The 23,181-nt window shown below is 42.3% G+C and overlaps 1 protein-coding gene across 1 annotated transcript in view; it reads right to left on the bottom strand.

The window, feature by feature from the left end:
* LOC132382682 (WASP homolog-associated protein with actin, membranes and microtubules) overlaps positions 1-23,181 on the bottom strand; it is a 28,020-nt gene that overhangs the window by 3,622 nt on the left and 1,217 nt on the right. Inside the window, exons 2-8 of the mRNA XM_059953144.1 lie at positions 13,421-13,594; positions 11,348-11,498; positions 10,170-10,339; positions 9,931-10,090; positions 3,205-3,392; positions 1,536-1,622; positions 1,357-1,452 (exon numbers count right to left, since the gene is read on the bottom strand). Of these exons, the coding sequence (XP_059809127.1) occupies positions 1,357-1,452; positions 1,536-1,622; positions 3,205-3,392; positions 9,931-10,090; positions 10,170-10,339; positions 11,348-11,498; positions 13,421-13,594 (1,026 nt within the window). The remainder of the gene's footprint in view (positions 1-1,356; positions 1,453-1,535; positions 1,623-3,204; positions 3,393-9,930; positions 10,091-10,169; positions 10,340-11,347; positions 11,499-13,420; positions 13,595-23,181) is intronic.

Raw genomic sequence — 23,181 nt, 5'->3', positions numbered from 1 at the left:
TGGCTAAATTTAACACCCCAAAGAGCATATCCACATATTTCTCTGGATTAAATTCCAACTGTCAACTCTATCCCCAAATTACCCATCTGCCCTGCTCATGAGGTGTTCCATCAGGGAAAGGGCTACGTAGCATACACACTAGGACCACCTAGACTCAAAAACTGTCCCTTTCCCCAATCAGTAAGCTTGATCAACACCTCCAACCACTAACTCACTGCTCCACATCCCCAACCACTACTTTATCACTTCTTGTTAGAGTCACTTTACACAGATACTCCTGTGCCTAGCACCACTTTATGGACATACAATTAATGTATTTATATTTATTGTGTTCTTTATGATATTTTGTATTTTTGTGCTACATCAGATCCAGAGTAACAATTATGTTGATCTCCTTTATACTTGTGTACTGGAAATCCTGAACCTTAGGAGTGATATGGTACAGAGACACCTTGGGACAGACCTCCATAGCTCCCTGAAAGTGGCAACATAGGTGGATAGGGCATTGAAGCTATTGGGTATACTTGCCTTGAAATGCCAAGGCATAAAATACAAGAGTTGGGATATCATGTTGGTGATGTCATGTCAAGTTTGGTTAGGCAGCATTTGGAGTACTGCAAACAGTCACCACACTACAGGAAGGTTGTGATAGTGAAAGAGTGCAGAAGAGATTCACTAAGATGCAACCCTGACCCTGATGCAATCTTTAACGGAGGGTTGTTTCAATTCGATAGGCTGGGATAATTCTCAATGGAATGTGTAAGTTTGATGAGTGACCTTTTAAATGTTCATGAGTTTGAGATCATAGGTAAATAGTCAGAATCGTTTTTCCCTAGCACAGAGGAATCTGTAACTGCAGTTGAAGGTGAAAGAGGAGAAATTTAAAGGAGATCTGAGGGAGAAGTTATTCTACAAAATGTAGGTGTGAACAAGTACCAATGGAGGAGGATGCAGTTATAATGCCAGAAGTGCATTTTAACAGTTACTTGTATAGGAACAGAAGAAAAGGAGACACACCTAGAACAGGCAAAAAGGATTAACGCAGACATGGAAACACAGTTAGCATGGACAGGACCTACACAAATGACCCATTTTAAACTGCATTTCTCAATGATTCTGTTTATTCTTACCCCTCGCTCTAATCTGACAGACCAAACGTTTGTCCAGCCAAATGGAATCTGGCCAAAACCTCCAGTTGGGTTTCCAGAGATCAGCTGGTTCTCTACTTGCAAAAATGCAGAGAGAATTGGGAGCCAGTACCATTAAAACCATTCCACACCCAAATTGGGAGAAGAATTTAGTATCGAATCTACCAATTCTGAAAACTGGGATTAAGAAACAGGAGTCGATCACTACCTCCTTAAAGCTACGCAGCCTTTGCAAAGTCTTTTGCCTCTCCATGTTTACCCATTCCCTCTTCCGTTTCTTTTCTTCCTTTTGCTGGTCACGTTTCTGTGTAAACACAATATGATAAAGTGTATTAATGAACAATACCACGGTGGACACAAACTGAACCATAAATGGCAAATACTTACTAGCTGAATACTGTGGTGCTGTCGTAAATGAACTTCTGCTTCTTGTAACTGTTGCTGCTTTGACTTTTGAATTTCCTTACACTGATCCTGGGAAAGAGAAAATGCAGTTAGGTTCGAAATAGCAGAAAGTGATTATTAATTGAGTGGGGCTCCTGATCCTACTGGCCAGAGTCTGGATCAACAGATTCAGCAGAAATCCCCATAAGTGAAACAGGTTTATGAAAATATCCCTGTGATATACCACACAGGTTGATCCGTCTTGTGTAAATCACTATAACTAACATGCCATATAAACTTGAACTGTTAAGGTGCCACCCTTACAACAATACCCACTCAGGCGAATGGTGAAAGTATCTATACGTGCACAGTCCTGTTAAGAGGTAGATAAGTGTGTAAATTATGGAAAGAAACCTCTGGCTAGCAGCTGTCAAACATCACTTGACACCATCCCAAAGAATTGGCACTAATTTTTATGTCACTATCTGTTTACACCCATTTTCCTAAGCATCACATAGAAACATAGAAAACCTACAGCATAATACAGGCCCTTTGGCCCACAATGTTGTGCTGAACATCATTGTAGATCTTTCTCTGGTAGTCAGCTGAACTGCCTAATGACTGGTTAATGGGCAGACACTAACACTGGTTCGATGTTCGATGACCAACATAGTTCTGTGCATGAGAGCTTTCAGCACTTCCCAACAGTGAAAATAATATTCTGCTCCAAAACTGGATAAAACCAATGGGGCAAAACCATGATGTTTGATGGCCTCATTGATGGCCTACAATGATGTTCGGCACAACATTGTGGGCCAAAGGGTAACACACACAAGATGCTGGAGGAACTGGGTAGGAGAGGCAGCATTTATGGAAATTAATAAACAGTTGACATTTCAGGTCAAGACCCATTGTCAGGACTGGAAAGGAAGGGAAATCACCAGAATAAAAAAGATGGTGGAGGAGAAGGAGGAGAGCTCAAAGGTGATAGGTGAAGCCCCTCGAGTGGAAAGGTAAAGAGCAGGAGAAGAAGGATCCTGACAGGAGAGAGTAGACTATGGGGAAAAAGGGAAGGAGGGGTACCAGGAGGAGGTGACTGGCAGGCGAGAAGGGGTAAGAGGCCAGAGTGGGGAATAGAAAAGGGAAGAGAGAGGGGAAAAAGAATTTACCATGAGAAGTCAATGCTCATGACATATTGGGTGTTGCACCTCCACCCTGAGAGTGGCCACATCATGACAAAACAGGTGGCCATGGACTGACATGTTGGAATGGGAATAAGAATTAAAATGGTTGGCCACCGGGAAGTCTCACTTTTAGTGGATGGAGTGAAGGTGCTCGACAAGGTGGTCCTCTAATTTTACACCAGGAGCATAGGATACAACAGATAACTCCAGATTTGCCTCACCTGGAAGGCAAAACCTCCTCTACCCCAACACCACAAGGAAAACAATCAGAGAGCACCTCTGACCTGCCCAAACCAGAGTACCAGCACAAACCACTCATTTACTAAAGCCTGAAACATTTCACACGGTTTGTTCATGTTGCATTTACAAAACCAAGAGCAATCTGCTAAACTAAAGGCACACAGGAGAAAACATTGGCATTCAGATTTTTCACATCAAAAACTGCAAGAGAGAAACCAATCACTTCGGTGGAATGTTTCAGAAATTACCCGCTTATTCCTCAGGTAGGATCGCCGTGAGCCAATAGCACCGCGTTTAGTCTCCAGCTGATGAGCTTTACGCATCAACTTGTTAAGATCTACTGATCGACTGTCATGTACCAGGCCCATCCCCTCATTGGCCTGAAGCTGCTCAGGGTCTTCACAAGCATCATAGTAAATCACCTCTTCCTCTTTTTCTAGAGTTACAAACAGTAAAGCCCTCATTAGCTGATAACAAACAAGGGATCTTTCCAACCAGGATATATTTAGTTTATTGTTTTTTTGTGACTACCTATTCATTCATATGTTTCTCCCTCCTTTTTGGTAATGCATTATTGCTTCCACCAGCCTGCCCTGAATAGGAGTGTTTGTTCTCTCATTTGCAACGAGGATCTTGGATTGTTTTAGTTGATGGTTTCCCCCCCCCCCACCACCCCTACAACATTTCTTCTTGGCTTTGAGCTGCTGTGCATTGACAACACTCCACCTTCATCATCCTTAGCAATCTCTTTGCACACTGAGCTGCTTGTGGTACAGCAAGGCTTAAACTGGAAACCTGCCTTTTGTTGTGTTGGCAACCAGTGTTGCTTAATGGACAGTCCACTGGATCTAAAGTTAATGTTAAGCAAAAAGAGGGAATACTGACAGTGATGTTTGGCAGATAAATAACTCACTAATGAGCCAATGATTGTTAAGATGCTGGAGGTATGGGGTGGGGGTTGTGGGGGATTGTTTACATACATCAATATAACACAGGACAAAGCCCTTCAGCCCATGATTTGCTAAACTAAATCAGTAAATAAGTGCACAGTTAAACAAACCACTTCTGCCTATACAATATCTGCACTCTTCCATTTCCTGTACATTCATGCTACTTGAATGTCTCTATCAATCTGCCTATACTATCACTCCTGGCAGCACATTCCAGGCACCGTCCATTTGCCGTGTTAAAAAAAAACTTACCCTGCACATCTCCTTTGAACTTATTCCTTCTCAGTTAATGCATATCCTCTGATATGCCATATTTCAACCCTGGGAAAAAGAAACTGTCTACTCTACCAATTCCTCTTGCAATCTTATAAACCTCTATCAGATCTCCCCTCAGCCTCTGCTGCTCTAGAGAAAACAATCGGAGAACCCAAGGGCTTCATGAGAATGATTCTAGTGATGAAAGTGTTAACATTTGAAGGCCTATACTCACTGGAGTTTAGAAGATTTCACTGAAACCCATCAAATATTGAAAGGCCTGGATGAGTAAATGAGGGGAGGATGTTTCCTATAGAGAGTGAGCCTAGGACCACAGGGCACAGCCTCAGAATACAGAGGTGACCATTTGGAATGGAGAACAGGAAGAATTTCTTTAGCTACAGGATAATGAATCTGTGGAATTCATTGCCACAGATGGCTGTGGAGGCTAAGTTACTGAATATATTTAAAGTAGAGGTTAACAGGTCCTTGATTAGTCAGGGCATTAAAGGTTACAGGGAAAAGGCATAAGAATAGGATTAAGAAGAATAATAAATCAGTCATAATGAAAGAGTGGAGCAGACTCCATTGAATGAATAGCCGAATTCTGCTGCTATGTCTTATGTCCTAACCCAAGTTTGCCCATCCTTTCGTTATAGCTCATGCCCTCTAATCCAGGCAGCATCCTGTTAAATCTCTTCTGCATCCTCTCCAAAGCCAAAATTGCATATGCGGATAGAAAATTACAATGCACAAATAGGCCTTTCAGCCCATCCAGTCTATGCCAAACCATTTAATCTGCCTCCTCCAATGGACCTGTTTAGGGACCATAGTCCTCCATACCCCCCATCCATATACTCATCTAAATTTGTCTTAAATGTTTATATTGATGCCGCATCCACTACTTGTGTTAGCACTTGTATTAAATTTGAACCTTCTTGACCAGCCTCCCATACAGAACCTTGTCAAATGCCTGGTATGTGTACACAAGATCCACTGCTTTGCCTTCATCCACTTTCTTAGTAACATCCTGAGACAACCCTACTACCACTCTGGCTTCTTCCAAAAAGCCAATGTCTAACTCAATTTAGTACCTCATCTTGAACTATCCTTTCTATAATGGGGCAATCAGAACTGTGTCCAATACTACAGATGCAGCATAACTAGAGTTTTATAAAGCTGCAATATGACATCTCAACTCTTGAACTCAGATCTGCAACCAATAAATGCAAGCATGCCATATTCCTTCTTAACTACCTATCAACCTCTGTAGCCACTTTAAGGAAGCTATGAACTTGGATATCAAGATGCCTCTGTTCATCAAAACTTTTAAGGGTCTTGCATTTGGAGGTTTCTTTATATTTGACCTCCCAAGGTGCAACACTTCACATCTAGCCGGGTTAAACTCCATCTGCTATTTCTTTGCCTACATCAGCAAATGTTCTATATTCTGACCAAAATCCACCAAACTTCAACAAGGCTAAGTTCCATTGCTCTTATCCTCTGACTTTTATGGACAAGCCAGTTCTGAATCCAAATAGTCATTTCACCATGGACTCCATTGTTGTCTAATTTTTGGACTGGAGCTTCACCATTAAATTATCTAAATACAAAGGTAAACTTAAGAGTATTTGGTTTAAAGTGTCTGCTTCTCAAATATACCTGTTTAAACCCAATTTACTGGCCTCAACTATCTGATGAGCATTGGAAGGATCTGAACCATATAGCAATGACCTGTTCATCTGGTACTTGATACACAGCCCAAAGAAAAGGGTTTCTATTCCAGCAACTGCAGCTTTACTATCTGTCGAGACTTCATGGTGGTGGCTGATGGAGTAACAATCTGCTGTTACTCCAACTTTATCTTACGATTTCCAACCTGTCTTGAAACTTCTTTTGTTAAGTGTGATATTTTTTCATTATGGCTACAAGGGGTGGCAGAGGTACTAAAAAGGATGATCTCCCTGCTTCTTTGGATTCTATTATGGATTTGCTGCAAAGTCATACACAAGAAGCCTCTGAGAAGTTTCAACAATTCAGTTCTGAATTTAAACAAAAAGATGGTAAATTGGATTCTATTCAACAAATTCTTAATGAACACAATAAACATATAAAAAATGATGAAGCAATTTTGTTGTCCCTGGAAATAGAAGTGGATGAATTGCTAAAGCTTTGTAAAAAGCAATCAAAGTCCAATGAAAAGTTAAGACAGAAGATTCAACATAGAAAATAGAAGTAAAAGGAACAACCTAAGGGTCCTGGGTCTCGAAGAATTAACCGAAGGTAATCATCCTATTGAATTCTTTGTAAGCTTTCTGCAAGAATAATTTCCAGAAATTTTGGTGTCTTTGCCTATGATTGATCGAGTTCACAGGTCTCCCGTGTTTAGACCTCTTAACAGAGATAGACTGAGATCAGTAATAATCTGTTTTTATCAATTTAAAACAAAGGAACTGTTAATACGCAAATCTCGTCGAAGAGGCATGATTTAGACTATCATGGCTGCTAGATTAGAATTGTTGAAGATTACTCGCCTGAGGTTATGCAGGAACATGCTAAGTTCAAAGAAGTTATGTCTGAGTTTTTTTAACAAAGGCTTCAAGCCTTCCCTTCGCTACTCAGCTCAACTCAGAATCACACTTAAAAATGGATCTTTTGAATGGTTTTATTCAACTGCTGAAGTACAAAGGTTTTTAAAATCCGAAGGCTCGCTGTTTAGTTTGTCCTTACATGAAGACACAAGATTAAATGAGAAACTTTTAATTCCCAAATCCCGTCGAAGGGGCATGATTCGTTATAGGGTGGAATATTAAGATTCTTGAAGATTATTCACTTGAGGTTATGCAGGAACGTGCTAAGTTTAAACAAGCTTTGTTGGAATTTTTTTAACAAAGGTTTTAACTCAACCCTTGGCTACCCAGCTTGACTGAGAATCTTATTAAAAATGGATCCTTCGAATGGTTTTGTTTGAATGCTGAAGCATATATTTGAAAGCTAACTAAGTAGCTTGTTTTTTCATGAAGATATAAGATTAAATCTTTTACATTTGGTAAACCTTTGTAACTAATTTCCTTTTGTATCACCCTCCACCTGGCCGTAGTGTAGGCCTCCGTTAGTCTTGACAGACCATGGATTTGCACCTCGGAAAGTTTCCACGGCACAAGCCTGGGCAGGGTTTTTTTAAAAATGGAAGACTGGCAGTTGCCCAAGCTGCAAGTCTCCCCTCTCCACACCACCGATGTTGTCCAAGGGAAGGGCATTAGGACCTATACAGCTTGGCACCGGTGTTGTCGCAAAGCAATGTGTGGTTAAGTGCCTTGCTCAAGGACACACGCAGCCTCAGTCAAGGCTCGAACTAGCGACCTTCAGACCACTAGACTAACGCCTTAACCACTAAGCCACATGCCAACACATCTAGCCCTAACCCACCTGAACAAAAAAGAAACGTACATTCGAATGCTGTTCATAGACTTCAGTTCAGCATTCAACACAATCATTCCTCAGAAACTGATCGGAAAGCTGAGTCTACTGGGCCTGAACACCTCCCTCTGCAACTGGATCCTAGACTGGGAGACCTCAGTCAGTCTGGATCAGAGGCAGCATCTCCAACACCATCACACCGAGCACAAGGGTCCCTCAGGGCTGTGTGCTCAGTCTACTGCTGTTCGCTCTGCTGACCCATGACTGCAACACACAGCTCGAACCACATCAAGTTCGCCAATGACATGACCGTGGTGGGTCTCATCAGCAAGAACGATGAGTCAGCACACAGAGAGAAGGTGCAGCGGCTAACAGACTGGTGCAGAGCCAACAACCTGTCTCCGAATGTGAACAAAAGAGATGGTTGTTGACTTCAGGAGGGCATAGAGCGACCACTCCCCACTGAACATCGACAGCTCCTCGGTAGAGATCGTTAAGAGCACCAGATTTCTTGGTGTTCACGTGGTGGAGAATCTCACCTGGTCTCTCAACACCAGCTCCATAGCAAAGAAAGCAAAGAAAGCCCAGCAGCGTCTCTACTTTCTGCAAAGGCTGAGGAAAGTCCATCTCCCACCCTCCATCCTCATCACATTCTACAGAGGTTGTATTGAGAACATCCTGAGCAGCTGCATCACTGCCTGCTTCAGAAATTGCACATTCTCAGATTGCAAGACCCTGCAGCAGATAGTGAGGTCAGCTGAGATCATCGGGGTCTCTCTTCCTGCCATCACGGATATTTACACTACACGCTGCATCCGCAAGGCAAACAGCATTATGAAGGACCCCACACACCCCTCATACAAACTCTTCTCCCTCCTGCCATCTGAGAAAAGGCATCGCAGCATTCGGGCTCTCAAGACCAGACTACGCAACAGTTTCTTCTCCCAAGCTATCAGACTCCTCAATACCCAGAGACTGGACTGACAACAATTTACTGCTCTCTACCGTGCCTATTATCTTGTCTATTATTTATTGTAATGCCTGCACTGTTTTGTGCACTTTATGCAGTCCTGGGTAGGTCTATAGTCTAGTGTGCGTTTTTTTTTCTGTATTGTTTTCACGTAGTTCAGTGTAGTTTCTATACTGTTTCATGTAGCACCATGGTCCTGAAAAACATTATCTCGTTTTTACTGTGTCCTGTACCAGCAGCTATGGTTGAAATGACAATATAAAAGTGACTTGATGATATTTTGGCCTTTAGCTCTCTTATAGCTAGGAGGGCGCTTTTGTTTAAATGGAAAGATATTTTTCCTCCTACTCATGCTCAATGGTTATGCGACATTATGTCATGTTTAGATTTAGAGAAGATTTGTTGTTCAATTTCTGAATCTCATCAAGATTTTCCAAACATCGTGGGGACCTTTTTTGAATTATTTTCAAAACCTTCAATTCGTTGTTTAAACTCAGATGCTGGCTATTATTAATTTTTATTATATGAGAAGGTATTTTACCTTTTCTCCTTAATAACCAGCTTTGGTCTTGGTAGGGGTTAGATTCTTTTTTTGTAATAAATTAGTATATTTCAATATAACTGTTGATTAACTTACATGAATATGGGGTAATGAGATTGTTATTATGAACAGATATAATGTAATTGGTAGCTTTTTGAAATCTTTTTTGACCTTTTATATACATTTTCTTGTACTCTGTATTCTTCTACGTAGAAACTAATAAAAAAAATTGGAAAAGAAAAGCTTTACTATCTGTCAGGGTGGGGTCCCAGTAAATTTTCAAAAGCATCAAAATCTAAATTTTCAACAGCTTATCATATTTGACAAGAGGAATTTAACCAGAGCTGGTAAGTGGCCCAGCATAGCAAACTTCACTACTACCTATGCTGTAGTGATGATCAATGAACCAGGTGTAGACTGAGCACAACCTGCCTCTACCCAGAACAATGCAACTCTTTCACAAATCATTCTCTAGGTGAGATAATGAACAGACACCGTATCCTGTAGTTAACTCCAGTCTAGACACTCATGTCCAATAAGCAACACAGACCAAAGAACTAGTCAGCAGTACTTGCTGGGCAAAATAGCAAATCCCTAATTTCCAGTGTAAGCCTTGTTGTGTATCTCAATGTGCAAAGACATTGCTGAGGATGGTGGAGCACCTCATCTATACAAATCCTTCTGACCTATACGCATTGTTTACCGACACAGCTACAAGCTCCGTGTTAGGTGCAACCCGCAAATCAGGAATATCTGAATTTTAATAGGAGAGGGGTCCGCCTGAAATACATCTGCTGTACTGTGAATGTGAACAATGAATAGCTAGCCACCTACTCACCCCTGACTTCACGTCGTATGGTGTCCAGCTGGGCAACAACCAGCAATTCCTCATATTTTAAAGTTTCTAGCTGAATGCTGTACAGCTCCAGCTGTGTTTCATAATACTGCATTTCTAGTTCATCCACCATCTCCACTGATTTGTTGTCAAGATGTTCCATCTAAATTTAAAGAGAGTTTTACTGAAATGTTTGGCAACCTAAAGAGAGTGGTTTATAAGCACAACTGCAAGCTTGTTACCTTGGATTGAATCTGGGCTTTCTTACGTTTCAAGCACAATTCTTTTGCCCTGGTGTGTTGCAAAGTTTCCTTTGCAAACATGAACTTCAGTTTTTCCTGTCTAGGTGCCACACTGGCCCAGGCAGCTTTGCCAAAGTGATTTCGATCTTCTTCCATCTGCTTCTGCATGGCTTCAGAATGAGAATTCATGAGAAACTACAGCTGCTTTTGTCACAATGTTTTATTCACATATCTATCTTTCCTCTAGATCACATTCAAATAATTGAAACATAGCTCAAAAAGTTAATGAAACAAAGATAACACTGAACATCTGATCCTAAGAATAAAGAAATCACAATACGTGGGGTACAGATGTTAATTACACTTCGTCATATAACAGCCACTTGTGTCCAAGTCTTCTTAGCTGGGATTCACCAACTGTGCCTTCAGAGGCCAAAACCCCCAATAAATTTAAATCACATTCTTAGATAATTACAGATAACCACAGGCTGTTTACCAGATTATAATACAGATGTTTGTCTATTTGCTGTATAAAACACAAACATTTTCCTGATTCTGGTTTTTGCTCTTTATTTCTAGTCCTAAAGGATCTCATCCAAAACGAGAATGGATCCCTTCCCTCCTCAGCTGCTGTCTGACCCAATGAATTCCTCCAGCATTCTTTGTGCTGTGCCAACACGTTCAAAGTTAACAGAACACAGCTGCCTGGGCATTTACTGTGACATTATTACAATTCAGGGCTTTGGAGCTTGCAGTTCAATTCCATTGCCGTCTGGACGGCTGGTGTGAACGTGTGGGTTTCCTCCAAGTGCTCCAGTTTCCTCCCATAGTCCAAAGACATACCATTTAGTAGGTTAATTGATTATTGTAAATTGCCATGTGATTAGGCTAGTGTTAAATAGGTGGGTTACAGCTCTTCGGGCTGGAAGGGTCTGTTTCAAGCTGTACCTTTAAATAATTTTTTAAAAAAACATTAAAAATTAAAATAAATAATAACAGGAACACCTGGAGATCACCTCCCCAGCTTGTATCACATGCCCCATCTTTCTGTGAGCAATGACCCTCAGCTCAAAGGCATCACTCCTCCCTCTGATGGTTCTCTAAATTTCAACCTCTCTCAAAGATATCAACTCTAGAGAGTGCAGCTGTTAGTCTGCTATTGTTCCAGTCCAATTTACCTGCCAATGCTTTCACTGTCTCCCTGAAATAATCCACCGTTATGTCCTGAATTGAGCAGATTGCTTCTTGCATGCGCCGAGACCACTCTTCCACTTCTTTCTGCAGACTCTGAATTCTCCTTGGACCCAGAGTGTCAAACTCGAGGGATTTCTGCAAATAGGAAGTGGTCAGCTTGGATAAGGACTCTACTGAGTTCATAGGTTACCTGGTTTGTATCTAGTAACAACAGAGTTCAAATATTCACGCATTAGGGTGAATATGGGTTTGACCAAACATGAGCATGAACCCTGGCCCAAATTTCATGAATGGAAATTGTCCCATTGTGGCCCTCAGAAGGAACGCTGTTTTACTTCATTATTCTTACGGACAGCAGGCAGACAAATAGCTACTTTTATAAACTAATATCCTCAAAAAGTAAATCCATTGTAGGAACACAGTCAGCAAACAACCTTTGAAGCCAATAGATCTACGGAAGAGCACTGTAAGCTGCAGTGTGACATCATATCCCCTCCAATACCAGTCACTCTCCAACAGAGGTCTCAACAAAACTTAAAGTTATTATCATAGAGAAGTACAGCGCAGAAACAGGCCCTACAGCCCTCCATACCCCTACCATCCATGTACCTATCCAAATGTTGAAATCGAGCTCGCAAGCACCACTTGTGCTGGCAGCTTGCTCCACACTCTCATGAGCCTGAGTGGAGGTTCCCCTTAAAATTCTCACCTTTCACTCTTAGATTTTGATGTCTGGTTGTGGTCCCACCCAACCTCAGTGGAAAAAGCCTGCTTACATTTAGCCTATATATATCTCTCATAATTTTGTACTTCTATCAAATCTCCTCTCAATCTTCTACTTTCTAAGGAATAAACCATTAACCTATTCAATCTTTCTGTATAAGGTCCTCTCTCCAGACCCAGCAACATCCCTGTAAATTTTCTAGGTACTCGTTCAATCTAATTTACATCTTTCCTGTAGATAGGTGACCAAAACTGCATACAATATTCCAAATTAGACCTCACCAATGTCTTGTACAAGTTCAGCATAACATCCCATCTCCTGTACTCAATACCCAAGATCCCTCTGATCCACCACACTGACAAGAGTCTTACCATTAATATTAAATTCTGCCGTCATATTTGACCTACCAAAATGGACCATCTCACAATTATCTGGGTTGAACTCCATCTGCCGCTTCTCAGCCCAGTCTTGCATCCTAGCAATGTCCCGCTGTAACCTCTGACAGCCCTCCACACTATCCACAATACCCCCAACCTTTGTGTCATCAGCAAATTTATTAACCCATCCCTCCACTTCCTCATCCAGGTCACTTATAAAAATCGTTAAGAGAAGGGGTCCCAGAACAGACCCCTGAGGCACACCACTGGTCACTGACCTCCACGTAAAATACGCCACATCTACAACCACTCTGCCTTTTGTGAGCAAGCCAATCCTGGATCCACAAACCAAGGTCCCCTTGGATCCCATGCCTCTTTACTTTCTCAATAAGCCTTCCATGGGTAACTTATCAAATGTCTTGCTGAAATACATACTTGTCTGCTACAGCAACTTCATGCCTTCTTTTAGTCTTTCTGATTTGTTTCTTAAGTTTTCTCTTGCATTTCTTATACTTCATAAGAACCTCATTTGTTCCTACTTGCCTATACCTGCTATAAACCTTTTTCTCTTAAACAGGGCTTCAATATCTCTTGAAAACCAAGGTACTTTACACTTGTTATCGTTAACTTATATTCTTACAGGCAGATACAAGCTTTGTACTCTCAAAATTTCATTTTGAAGGCCTCACATTTTCCAACTATACCTTTGCCAGAAAATAGCCAGTCCCAATCCTTGCTTATCAGATAATTTCTGACTCTTATGCCCGAGAGCAGCTAATCACTGCCCAAGTCAATTTCAGCCAGGAGAGATCATTTACCTTTAAATGCACTGAGCTCAATTCACGAGCCCCTGAATCCAAAATGTTTGCTCAGCTTCTAACTGTTGTTCCTAATAATAAATGTAGAGTTTTAAAGTTCAGCATTTCCAGTAAAGAAACAGAAAGTGCAAGATTTACCAAGGCCTCCTGTTTGCACAGTGAGGCAAACTCGCGCATGTCCCTGAAGGGTTGCAGCAAACACTGGTAGAACTGTGTGGCTGCAGTGACTAGATCCTGATAGGCTTCATCTTCCTCCTGGTACAGCTTCTTAAGGGCCACCATATTCTTAACATGTCTGTGTTGGTGCAAGACCTGCAAGACAAAAAAATTCTACCGTTAACAAAATCTGTTCAGCATAAACCATCGGCTGACAACTGGCCCTTTAACACAACCCAAGGCCAGAACCTTCATAGAATAACTTTGCTATAAAAATAACACCAAGTGCTCAGAGGAAGAAAGCACCCATGAGAAGGTCTCTGGAGGATGGGTTTAGCAGTGTGACAACTGCCTCAGCCTGATGTAGTACTCACAGAATACTCACAGACCCTGGGTACATTATCACACCAACAGGACAGGTGCAACAAGAGGTGTCAGTGGTTTATAGTGCAATGGGAAAAAAATCAGGGCATCCAGAGAGCTCCCTCAGCTGATGATTCAATACTCCCCCAAGCTAGGCACATAAAAGCAAAAAAGGGTAAAACATGCTCAGCCATGGCTTAACAGAATCACCACCACTGACAGACTGGCTAAAGTTCTGAAGTACCTGTCTACCAGGTGTAAGTATCCAGCACAGGGGATAGACTTCTATTAGCTTGCCCTCACTAATCTAGCTGGCACATGCATTTGGAAAAGTAACCACCATAGTCCTCATGAGGCAAAGTTCCATCTTCATACTAGCAACATCCTCCATGTCATATGGCACCACAGTTGCACTGAACAGGACAGACTCGGAACCAGGCAACCATGAGGCAGCGTGGGCCACTGCAAAAGTAGAAACATATCCCAGCCCAGTATTCCCTTCACTATCAAGTCAGGTGATAAACCCATGCTCAAAGAAGCATGCAGAAAGGCACGACATGAGCAGTACCTGGTAAAAATGAAGTGCTAGCCTAGTGAAGCTGCATACCAAAAGTGTTTTTCAAACATATAAAGAGTAAAAGAGAAGTGAGTGTAGATAATAGGATGACTGACTCTGAGGAGCTGGGGAGTTAGTAATGGTCGATGGAAAAACAAAGAAATAATGGACAAATGTAATAAGTATTTTGCATCAGCCTTCACTGTGGAAGACTCTGGCATTACGCCACAATCTTGAGAGTATCAGGAGGCAGAAATGAGAGTAGTAGTTAGAATCACCATATTCTGGAATGATTCTGGAGGACTGGAAAACTGCAAATGTCACACCACACTTCAGGAAGGGAGGGAGGCAGAAGAAAGGAAATTATAGGCCAGCTAGCCTTACTTCAGTATTTGGGAAGATGTTAGAGTCCAATATTAAGGATAAAGTATCAGGGTACTCAGAGGCACATGATAAAATAGGCCAATGTCAGCAGGGTTTCCTTAAGGGGAAATCTTACCTGACAAATCTATTGGAATTCTTTGAGGAAATAATAGGAGGATAGAAAAAGGAGAGTCCGTGGAGGTTGTTAACTTGGATTTTCAGAAGGCCTTTGACAAGGTGCCACATGAGGCTGCTTAACAAGATAGGAGCTTATGATATTACAAATAAAAGATGGTAGCATGGATAGAGCATTGGCTAACTGGCAGGAGGCAAAGAATGGAAATAAAGGGGGCCTTTTCAGTTGGCTATAGGGGTTAGTGTTGAGATAAATTTGTTTCATGTTATATGTCAATGATTTGGTTGATAGAATTGATGGCTGTTTTGTGGCCAAGTTTACAGATGATACAAAGATAGGTGAAGGGGCAAGTAGCATTGAGGAAACAGGAGTCTGCAGGACTTGGACAGATTGGGAGAATGAACAAAGTGGCAGAGGGAATAATGTATATGTAAGTGTATGATAATGCACTTTAGTAGAAGAAATAAAGGCATATTTTCTAAATAGAGAGAATATTCAAAAGTCAAAGGGACTTGGGAGCCCTCATGCAGGATTTCGCAAAGGTTAATTTGCAGGTTATGTCAGTCATGAGGAAGGCAAATGCGAAATTAACATTCATTTTGAGAGGACTGGAATATAAAAGGATGTAATGCTGAGTTTTTATAAGACATTGGTCAGACCACACTTGCAGCACCGTGAGCAGTTTTGGGTTCCTTATCTCAAGATTAACTCATGAAGAGTGTCTGATGGCTCTGGGCCTGTACCTGCTAAAGTTTAGAAGAATGAGGGGGATCTCACTTAAATATATTGAATATTGAAATGTGTAGGAAGAGTGGCGAGGCTGTTTCGTATAGTGGAGCAGTCAAGAGGCTTTTCAAGAGGACACAGCCTCAAAATAACAGGACGTCCGTTTAGAACAGATGAGGATGAATTTCTTCAGCCAGAGGGTAGTGAATCTGTGTAATTTATTGCAACAGATGGCTGTGGAGGCTAAGTCATTGAGTATATTTAAAGCAGAGGTTGATAGGTTCTTGATTAGTCAGAGCAGCAAGGTTAAGGGGGAAAGGCAAGAAAATGAAGTTCATAGGGATAATAAATTAGACGTGATCAAATGGCAGAGCAGACTATGGACTGAATGGCCTAATTCTGTTCCTATGTCTTATGGTCTTAAAACAGGAGAACAGCACAGGATAAATAAGGAAAATAAACTTCATAACCAACAGACTAGACAACAGACATAATATAAAAGCTCTGCTGTCCTGCCACATCCAGTTATGAATGCTGGTGGATAATAAGTAAATGATAGGAGAGAGCAGCTTGTACATCCTGATTCTCAAAAATGGCAAGCCAAGAAAACAGGAACCTTAGGGCACTGAGGAGTGCTGTCGAACAAAGGAATCTCCAAATACAGATCCATAATTCATTCAAAGTGATGTCGCAGGTAGATAGCTTTTGGCATATTGGCCTTCATAAATCAGTGTACTGAGTAAAGAAGATGGGATGTTACGTTGACATTATCTAAGACATTGGTGAGGCCTAATTTGACGTAGTATATGTAGTTTTGGTCACCTACTGATCAATGCCTGCATCCACTAACTCCACTACTACTTTATTATTTCTATCAGTCACCTTATGTACAGCCTAGCGTCACTTTATCAATGTATACAAGCCCATCTTATGTATTTATATTTATTTGTTTTTTTATTATGTTCTTTATCTTCTGTGTTTTGTTTATCTTGCTTCAAATTTGTCATAACAATTATTTTGTTCTTCTTAAATTTGTGTACAGGAAATGACATTAAACAATCTTTAATCTTTAGAAGACAGTCTACAGCAAATTCCATTTACTCCAACAATATCAAAACGCTGTGAGTGCTGGATACAGCAAGGGCCATAGTTCAGACAATATCGCAGCTGCAGTCTGAAACTTGCATGAGTTGTGCCTCTTGCCAAGTTGTTCCAATACAATTATAATTCTGACATCCGCCCATGAATGTACAGGAAATGGATGGGCTGGTGAGGGATAGTCAGCATGACATGAACCATAGAACACTACAGCACAGTACAGACCCTTCAGCCCTCCATGTTGTGCCGACCCATATAATCCTTAAAAAAAAAGTACTAAACCCACACTACCCCATAACCTTCTATTTTCCTTTCATCCATGTGCCTGTCCAAGAGGCTCTTAAATACCACTAATGTTTTAGCCTCCACCACCATCCCTGGCAAGTCATTCCAGGCACTCACAATCCTCTTGTAAAAAAACTTACCCCTGATGTCTCCCCTAAACTTCCCTCCCTTAATTTTGTCATATGCCCTCTGGTGTTTGCTATTGGTGCCCTGGGAAACAGGTACTGACTATCCACCCTACCTATGCCTCTCATAATCTTGTAGACCACTTATCAAGTCCCCTCTCATTCTTCTACGCTCCAAAGAGAAAAGTCCCAGCTCTGTTAACCTTGCTTCATATGACTTGTTCTCCAATCCAGGCAACATCCTGGTAATCTCCTCTGCACACTCTCCATAGCTTCCACATCCTTCCTATAATGAGGTGACCAGAATTCAACACAATACTCTAAGTGCGGTCTCACCAGAGATTTGTAGAGTTGCAACATAACCTCTCTACTCTTGAACTCAATCCCCCTGTTAATGAAGCCTAGCATCCCATAGGCCTTCTTAACTACCCTATCAACCTGTGCAGCAACCTTGAGGGATGTATGGATTTGAACCCCAAGGTTCCTTTGTTCATCCACACTCTTAAGTAATTGACCATTAATCCTGTACTCACTCTTCTGGTTTGTCCTTCCAAAATGCATCACCTCACACTTGTCCAGACTGAACTCCATCTGCCATTTTTCTGCCCAACTCTGCAGCCTGTCTATATCCTCTTGTAACCTTCGACCACTTACAGCTCCATCCACAACTCCTCCAATCTTCGTGTCATCCGCAAACTTACTCACCCATCCTTCTGCCTCTACATCCAGGTCATTTATAAAAATCACAAACATCAGGGGTCCCAGGACAGATCCCTGCGGCACTCCACTAGTCACCGACCTCCAGGCAGAATACTTTACTTCCACAACTACCCGCTGCTTTTTTCCTTTAAGCCAATTTTTTATCCAAACAGCCAAGGTTCCACTCATCCCATGCCTCATGACTTTCTGGATGAGTCTCTCATGAGAGGCCTGGTCAAATGCTTTGCTAAAGTTCATGTAGACCACATCCACTGCCCTACCCTAATCAATTTCTTTTGTTACCTCTTCAAAAAACTCAATCAGGCTCGTGAGGCACGATCTTCCCTTCACAAAGCCATGTTGACTATCCATGAGTAGATTGTACTTCTCCAAATGCTCATAGATCCTATCCTTTCCAGTAGTTTGCATACCACTGACGTAAGACTCACCGGTCTATAGTTCCCAGGTTTCTCCCTATTACTTTTTTTAAACAAGGGAACTACATTTGCCATTCTCCAGTCCTCCAGCACTGCCCCTGGAAGGATTCAAAGATCATGGCTAATGCTCCTGCAATCTCTTCTCTCAATTCCCACAACAACCTGGGGTGTATCATATCTGGCCCTGGGGATTTATCAATCTTAATGTTTTTAAGAAGATCCAGCACTACTTCTTCCTTAATCTCCACACTGTCCAGCACACAGGCCTGCTCTACTTCAACCTCATCCTGATCAAGATCCCTTTCACTTGTGAATACTGAAGCAAAGTATTCAATTAGGACCTCCCCAACCTCCCCTGCCTCCAGGCACATTGCCCTCTTTATCCTTTAGAGGTCCCACCTTCGTTCTCGTCATCCTCCTATTCTTCACATATGCATAGAATGTCTTGGGGTTCTCCTTAATCCTATATCCCAAGGCCTTCTCATGCCCCCTACGAGCTCTCCTAAGTCCTTCCTTTAGCTCCTTCCTGGCTACCCTATATTTCTCATAAGCCCTTCCTACTTCCTGCTTCTTATGTCTAACATATGCTTCCTTTTTCCTCTTGACGAGCTGCCTCACATGTTTCGTCAGCCACGGTTCCCTTTACCTACCATTTTTTCCTTGCCTCAGTGGGACAAACCTATCCTGAACCCAGCTCAAGTGGTCCCTAAACTTCTCCCACATTACTTCTGTGCTTTCCCCTTTGAACTTCTGTTTCCAATTTACTCTTGCTAGTTCCTGCCTCATCCCTTCAAAGTTAGCACTTCCCCAGTTAAGCACTTTACCATTTCGTCTTGATTTTATCCCTTTCTATAGCTATACTGCAGCTAAGGGAGTTGTGGTCACTCTCACCAAAATGCTCTCCCACCAAGAGGTCTGTCACCTGGCCAGGTTCATTACCCAGAACTAGATCCAGTATAGCCTCTCCTCTCGTCGGCCGGTCAACATACTGTGTCAGGAATCCTTCTTGAACACACCTGACAAATTCAGCCCCATCTATCCCCCTTGCATTCAGGAGTGCCAGTCAATATGAGGGAAGTTGAAATCACCCATAACTACTACCCAGTATTTCCTGTTCCATTCTAAAATCTGCTTGCTTATCTGCTCCTCGGTGTCCCGAGGACTATTTGGGGGCCTATAGACTACTCCCAGCACAGTGATTGATCCCTTCCTATTTCCGACTTCCACCCAGACTGACTCCGTGGACACTCCTTCTGCAACGCCCTCCCTTTCTATAGCCTGACTAGCAATGCCACTCACCCCCCCCCCCACCTTTCTACCTCCCATGGCTTTATATGTGGGAAATTGAGTCTCATGAATCTGATTGAGTTTTATCTTTGAAGAGATGACAAGAGGACTGACCTGGGCAGGGCAGTGAACGTGATTTACGTGGACTTTAGCAAGGCTTTTGACAAGATAAAGCATACTGGGCTGGTGGAATCCAATTGGTGTATCCAATTGGATACAACATTGGCTTGGTGGAAGGAGGCTGAAGAGATGGCAACAGAAGACTGTTTTTCAGGTTGGAGACCGGTGACCAGTGTTGTGACTGGATCCACTGTCATTTCAAAGCCTTCTATGATGCCTCAAAACAAAGACCTTGTGCAGCATAGCTTGATGGATACAATTAAATATTCGTTTCAGCTTGATACAGCTGAGAATTATAATTGCTTCCACAGGCTGTACAGTTAATAAAGATGTCTTAATGTGATTGACTAACCTACTGCTGCTTAAGACTGACGGAAACAATGCCGACTGTGTCTGTACTTCTCACCGGACTCCTCATAGGAAACGTGGGTGCTGGTCTCGGGCTCAGGTGTGTTTAATAAAATGAGGTTTTCAACTCCTAATACCGACTAATTTGCTGGTAAACATACAGTTTCTAGTAAATAAAATCGGAAATCTCAGAGCTAAAGTGCTGTATCAGAGAAACATTATGACTGCTTGCTCCCCTTTTCATGGAATCCTGGTTTACGCCTTGCATACCAGATGCAGCAATTCAGATTTGCAGGTTAACTATACACCATCAGGATAGGACTGTTGAGTCTCTCAAAAGCAGAGGTGAAGGTGTATGTCTCATGATCAATTCTCTTGGTGCACAAATGTTTCGATGATGTCCCAAGTCTGCTCACCAGACCTGAAATATCTTGTAATTGTGCCGTCCATTTTACCTGCCGCAGGAGATTTCTGCGATCATTTTGGTAGTGATGTACATTTCACCTCAGGCCAATGTCAACAGGCTCTGGATTAATGTGCATGAAACAGCACACCCTGTCACCTTCACTATCATACTGGAGGATTTTAACCAGGCCAGTTTGAAAAAGTCACCAAATAATTACCATCAACAAATCACTTGTAGTACCAGAGGAAACAACACACTGGACCACTGTTTCACCACCATCAAGAATGCCAGCTGTGCTATTCCACACCCACAATATAGAAAGTCTGACCACCTGGCTGTACTTCTACTCCCTGAGTATAGGCAGAGACTGAAGACTGCAGCACCAGTAGTGAGGATGTGTGGGCAAGGGAAGCAGAGGAGCACTTACAAGACTGCTTTGAATTGGTGGACTGGACTGTGTTCGTGGATTCATCTCCGAGGCTGGATGAGTACACCGCAGTTGTTAATGACTTCATTAAACCTGTGTGGATGATAGTGTGCCTAAGCTTGCTGCACATTCCCAAACTAAAAGCCGTGGATGGAACAGGAGTTTATCGTTTGCTGAGGGCTAGATCTGTGGCATTTAAGTCTGGTGACTCAGGTCTGTACAAGAAAACTAGTTATGACTTGCGGAGGGCTGTTTCAAGAGTGAAGAGACAATTCCGAGCGAGGTTAGAAGTGACATCAGATGCATGTCAATTCTGGCAGGGTTTTCAGGACATTACTTCCTGCAAAGCAAAACCCAGTAGCATGAATGGCAGCGATGCTTCACTACCAGATGAACTCAACGCCTTCTCGGCCCACTTTGAAAGGAAGAATACAACTACAGCTGCAAAGATCCAGGTAACCCTGTGATCTCTGTCTCGGACGCTGATGCTAGGCTGCCTTTACGGAGGGTGAATCCTCCCAAGAAAGCAGGTTCCAATGGAGTAGCTGGTAAGGCTCTGAAAACTTGTGCCAACCAACTGACAGGTGTATTCAAGAACAATATAAACTTCTCACTTTTAAATTTAGAAATTTCCACCTGCTTCAAAAAGTCAACAATTATACCAGTACCTTAAAAAAGAAGTAGTGTGAGCTGCCTTAATGACTATCATCCAACAGCACTCACATCCAACCCTTGAAAAGTTGGTCATGGCTAGAATCAACTCCTGCCTCAGCAAGAACCTGGACCCACTGCAATTTGCCCATCACCACAATAGGCCTGTGGCGGACGCAATCTCAATGTCTCTTCACGTGGCCTTAGATCACCTGGACAATATAAACACCTATGTCAAGATGCTGTCTGTTGAATATAGCTCAGTGTCTAACACCATCATTCCCAGAGTTTTGATTGATAAGCTACAGAACCTGGGCCCCCTTGCCGCCCTCTGCAGTTGGATCCTTGACTTTCTAACTGGAAGATCACAATTTGTGCAGATTGGTGATAATATCACCTCCTCAGTGGCAATCAACACAAGCGCACCTCATGGGTGTGTGCTTAGCTCACTGTTCTACTCTCTCTATAGTGTTGGCGCGTGGCCAAGTGATTAAAGTGTTCGTCTAGTGACCTGAAGGTCTTTAGTTCAAGCCTTGGCTGATGCTGTGTGTGTCCTTGAGCAAGGCATTTAACCACACATTGCTCTGCGACGACACTGGTGCCAAGCTGTATGGGTACTAATGCCCTTCCCTTGGACAACATCGGTGGCGTAGAGAAGGGAGACTTGCAGCTTGGGCAACTGCCGGTCTTCCATTAAAAAAAAACCTTGCCCAGGCTTGCGTCCTGGAAACTTTCCAAGGCGCAAATCTATGGTCTATCAAGACTAAAGGAGGCCTACACACATTCTTTCTATACTGTGTTTCTAAGTATAGTTCAAATACCATCTATAAATTTGCTGATGATACAACTATTGTTGGTAGAATCGTATATGGAGAGGGCATACAGGAGTGAGATATACCAGCTAGTGGAGTGATGTTGCAACAACCTTGCAGTCAGTACGATGAAAGAGCTGATTGTGGAATTCATGAAGGCTAAGACAAGGGAACAAGAACCAATCATCATAGAGGGATCAGGAGTGGAGAGAGTGAGGAATTCCAAGTTCCTGGGTGTCAAGATCTCTGAGGATCTAATCTGGACCCAACATATTGATGCAGCTATAAAGAAGGCAAGGGTGGCTATATTTCATTAGGAGTTTGAGGAGATCTCGTTTGTCACCCAAAACATTCAAAAACTTCTACTGATGTACCATGAAGAACATTCTGATAGTCTGCATCACTGTCTGGTAGGGGGGAGGGGCGGGGAAAGAACTAGACCAGGACCAAAAGCTACAGAAAATTAGTCAGCTCAACCTTGGGTACTAGCCTCCATAGTATCCAAGACATCTTCAAGGAGTGGTGCCTCAGAAAGATGACATCCATTAGCCCACTGTTCTACTCTCTCTATACCCATGACTGTGTAGAATTGAAGGACCCCCCCCCCCCCCCCCCAATCACCCAGGCCATGCCCTCTTCTCATTGTTACTGTCAGGAAGGAGGTACAGAAGCTTGAAGGCACACACTCAACTATTCAGGAACAGCTTCTTCCCCTCTGCCATCAAATTCCTAAATGGACATTGGACCTATGAACACCACCTCACTTTTTAATAAAATATGTATTATTTCTGCTTTTGCACTATTTTAACCTATTTAGTATACATATATACTTACTGTAATTTATTCTTTCTATATCACCATGCATTACATTGTACTGCCCCTGCTAAATTCCCGACACATGCCA

This window comes from Hypanus sabinus, chromosome 28, assembly GCF_030144855.1.
Source record: "Hypanus sabinus isolate sHypSab1 chromosome 28, sHypSab1.hap1, whole genome shotgun sequence".
NCBI classification, from domain to species: Eukaryota; Metazoa; Chordata; class Chondrichthyes; order Myliobatiformes; family Dasyatidae; genus Hypanus; species Hypanus sabinus.
The sequence above is the reverse complement of the archived record's forward strand: the minus strand, read 5'-3'. Positions and strand labels throughout refer to the sequence as shown.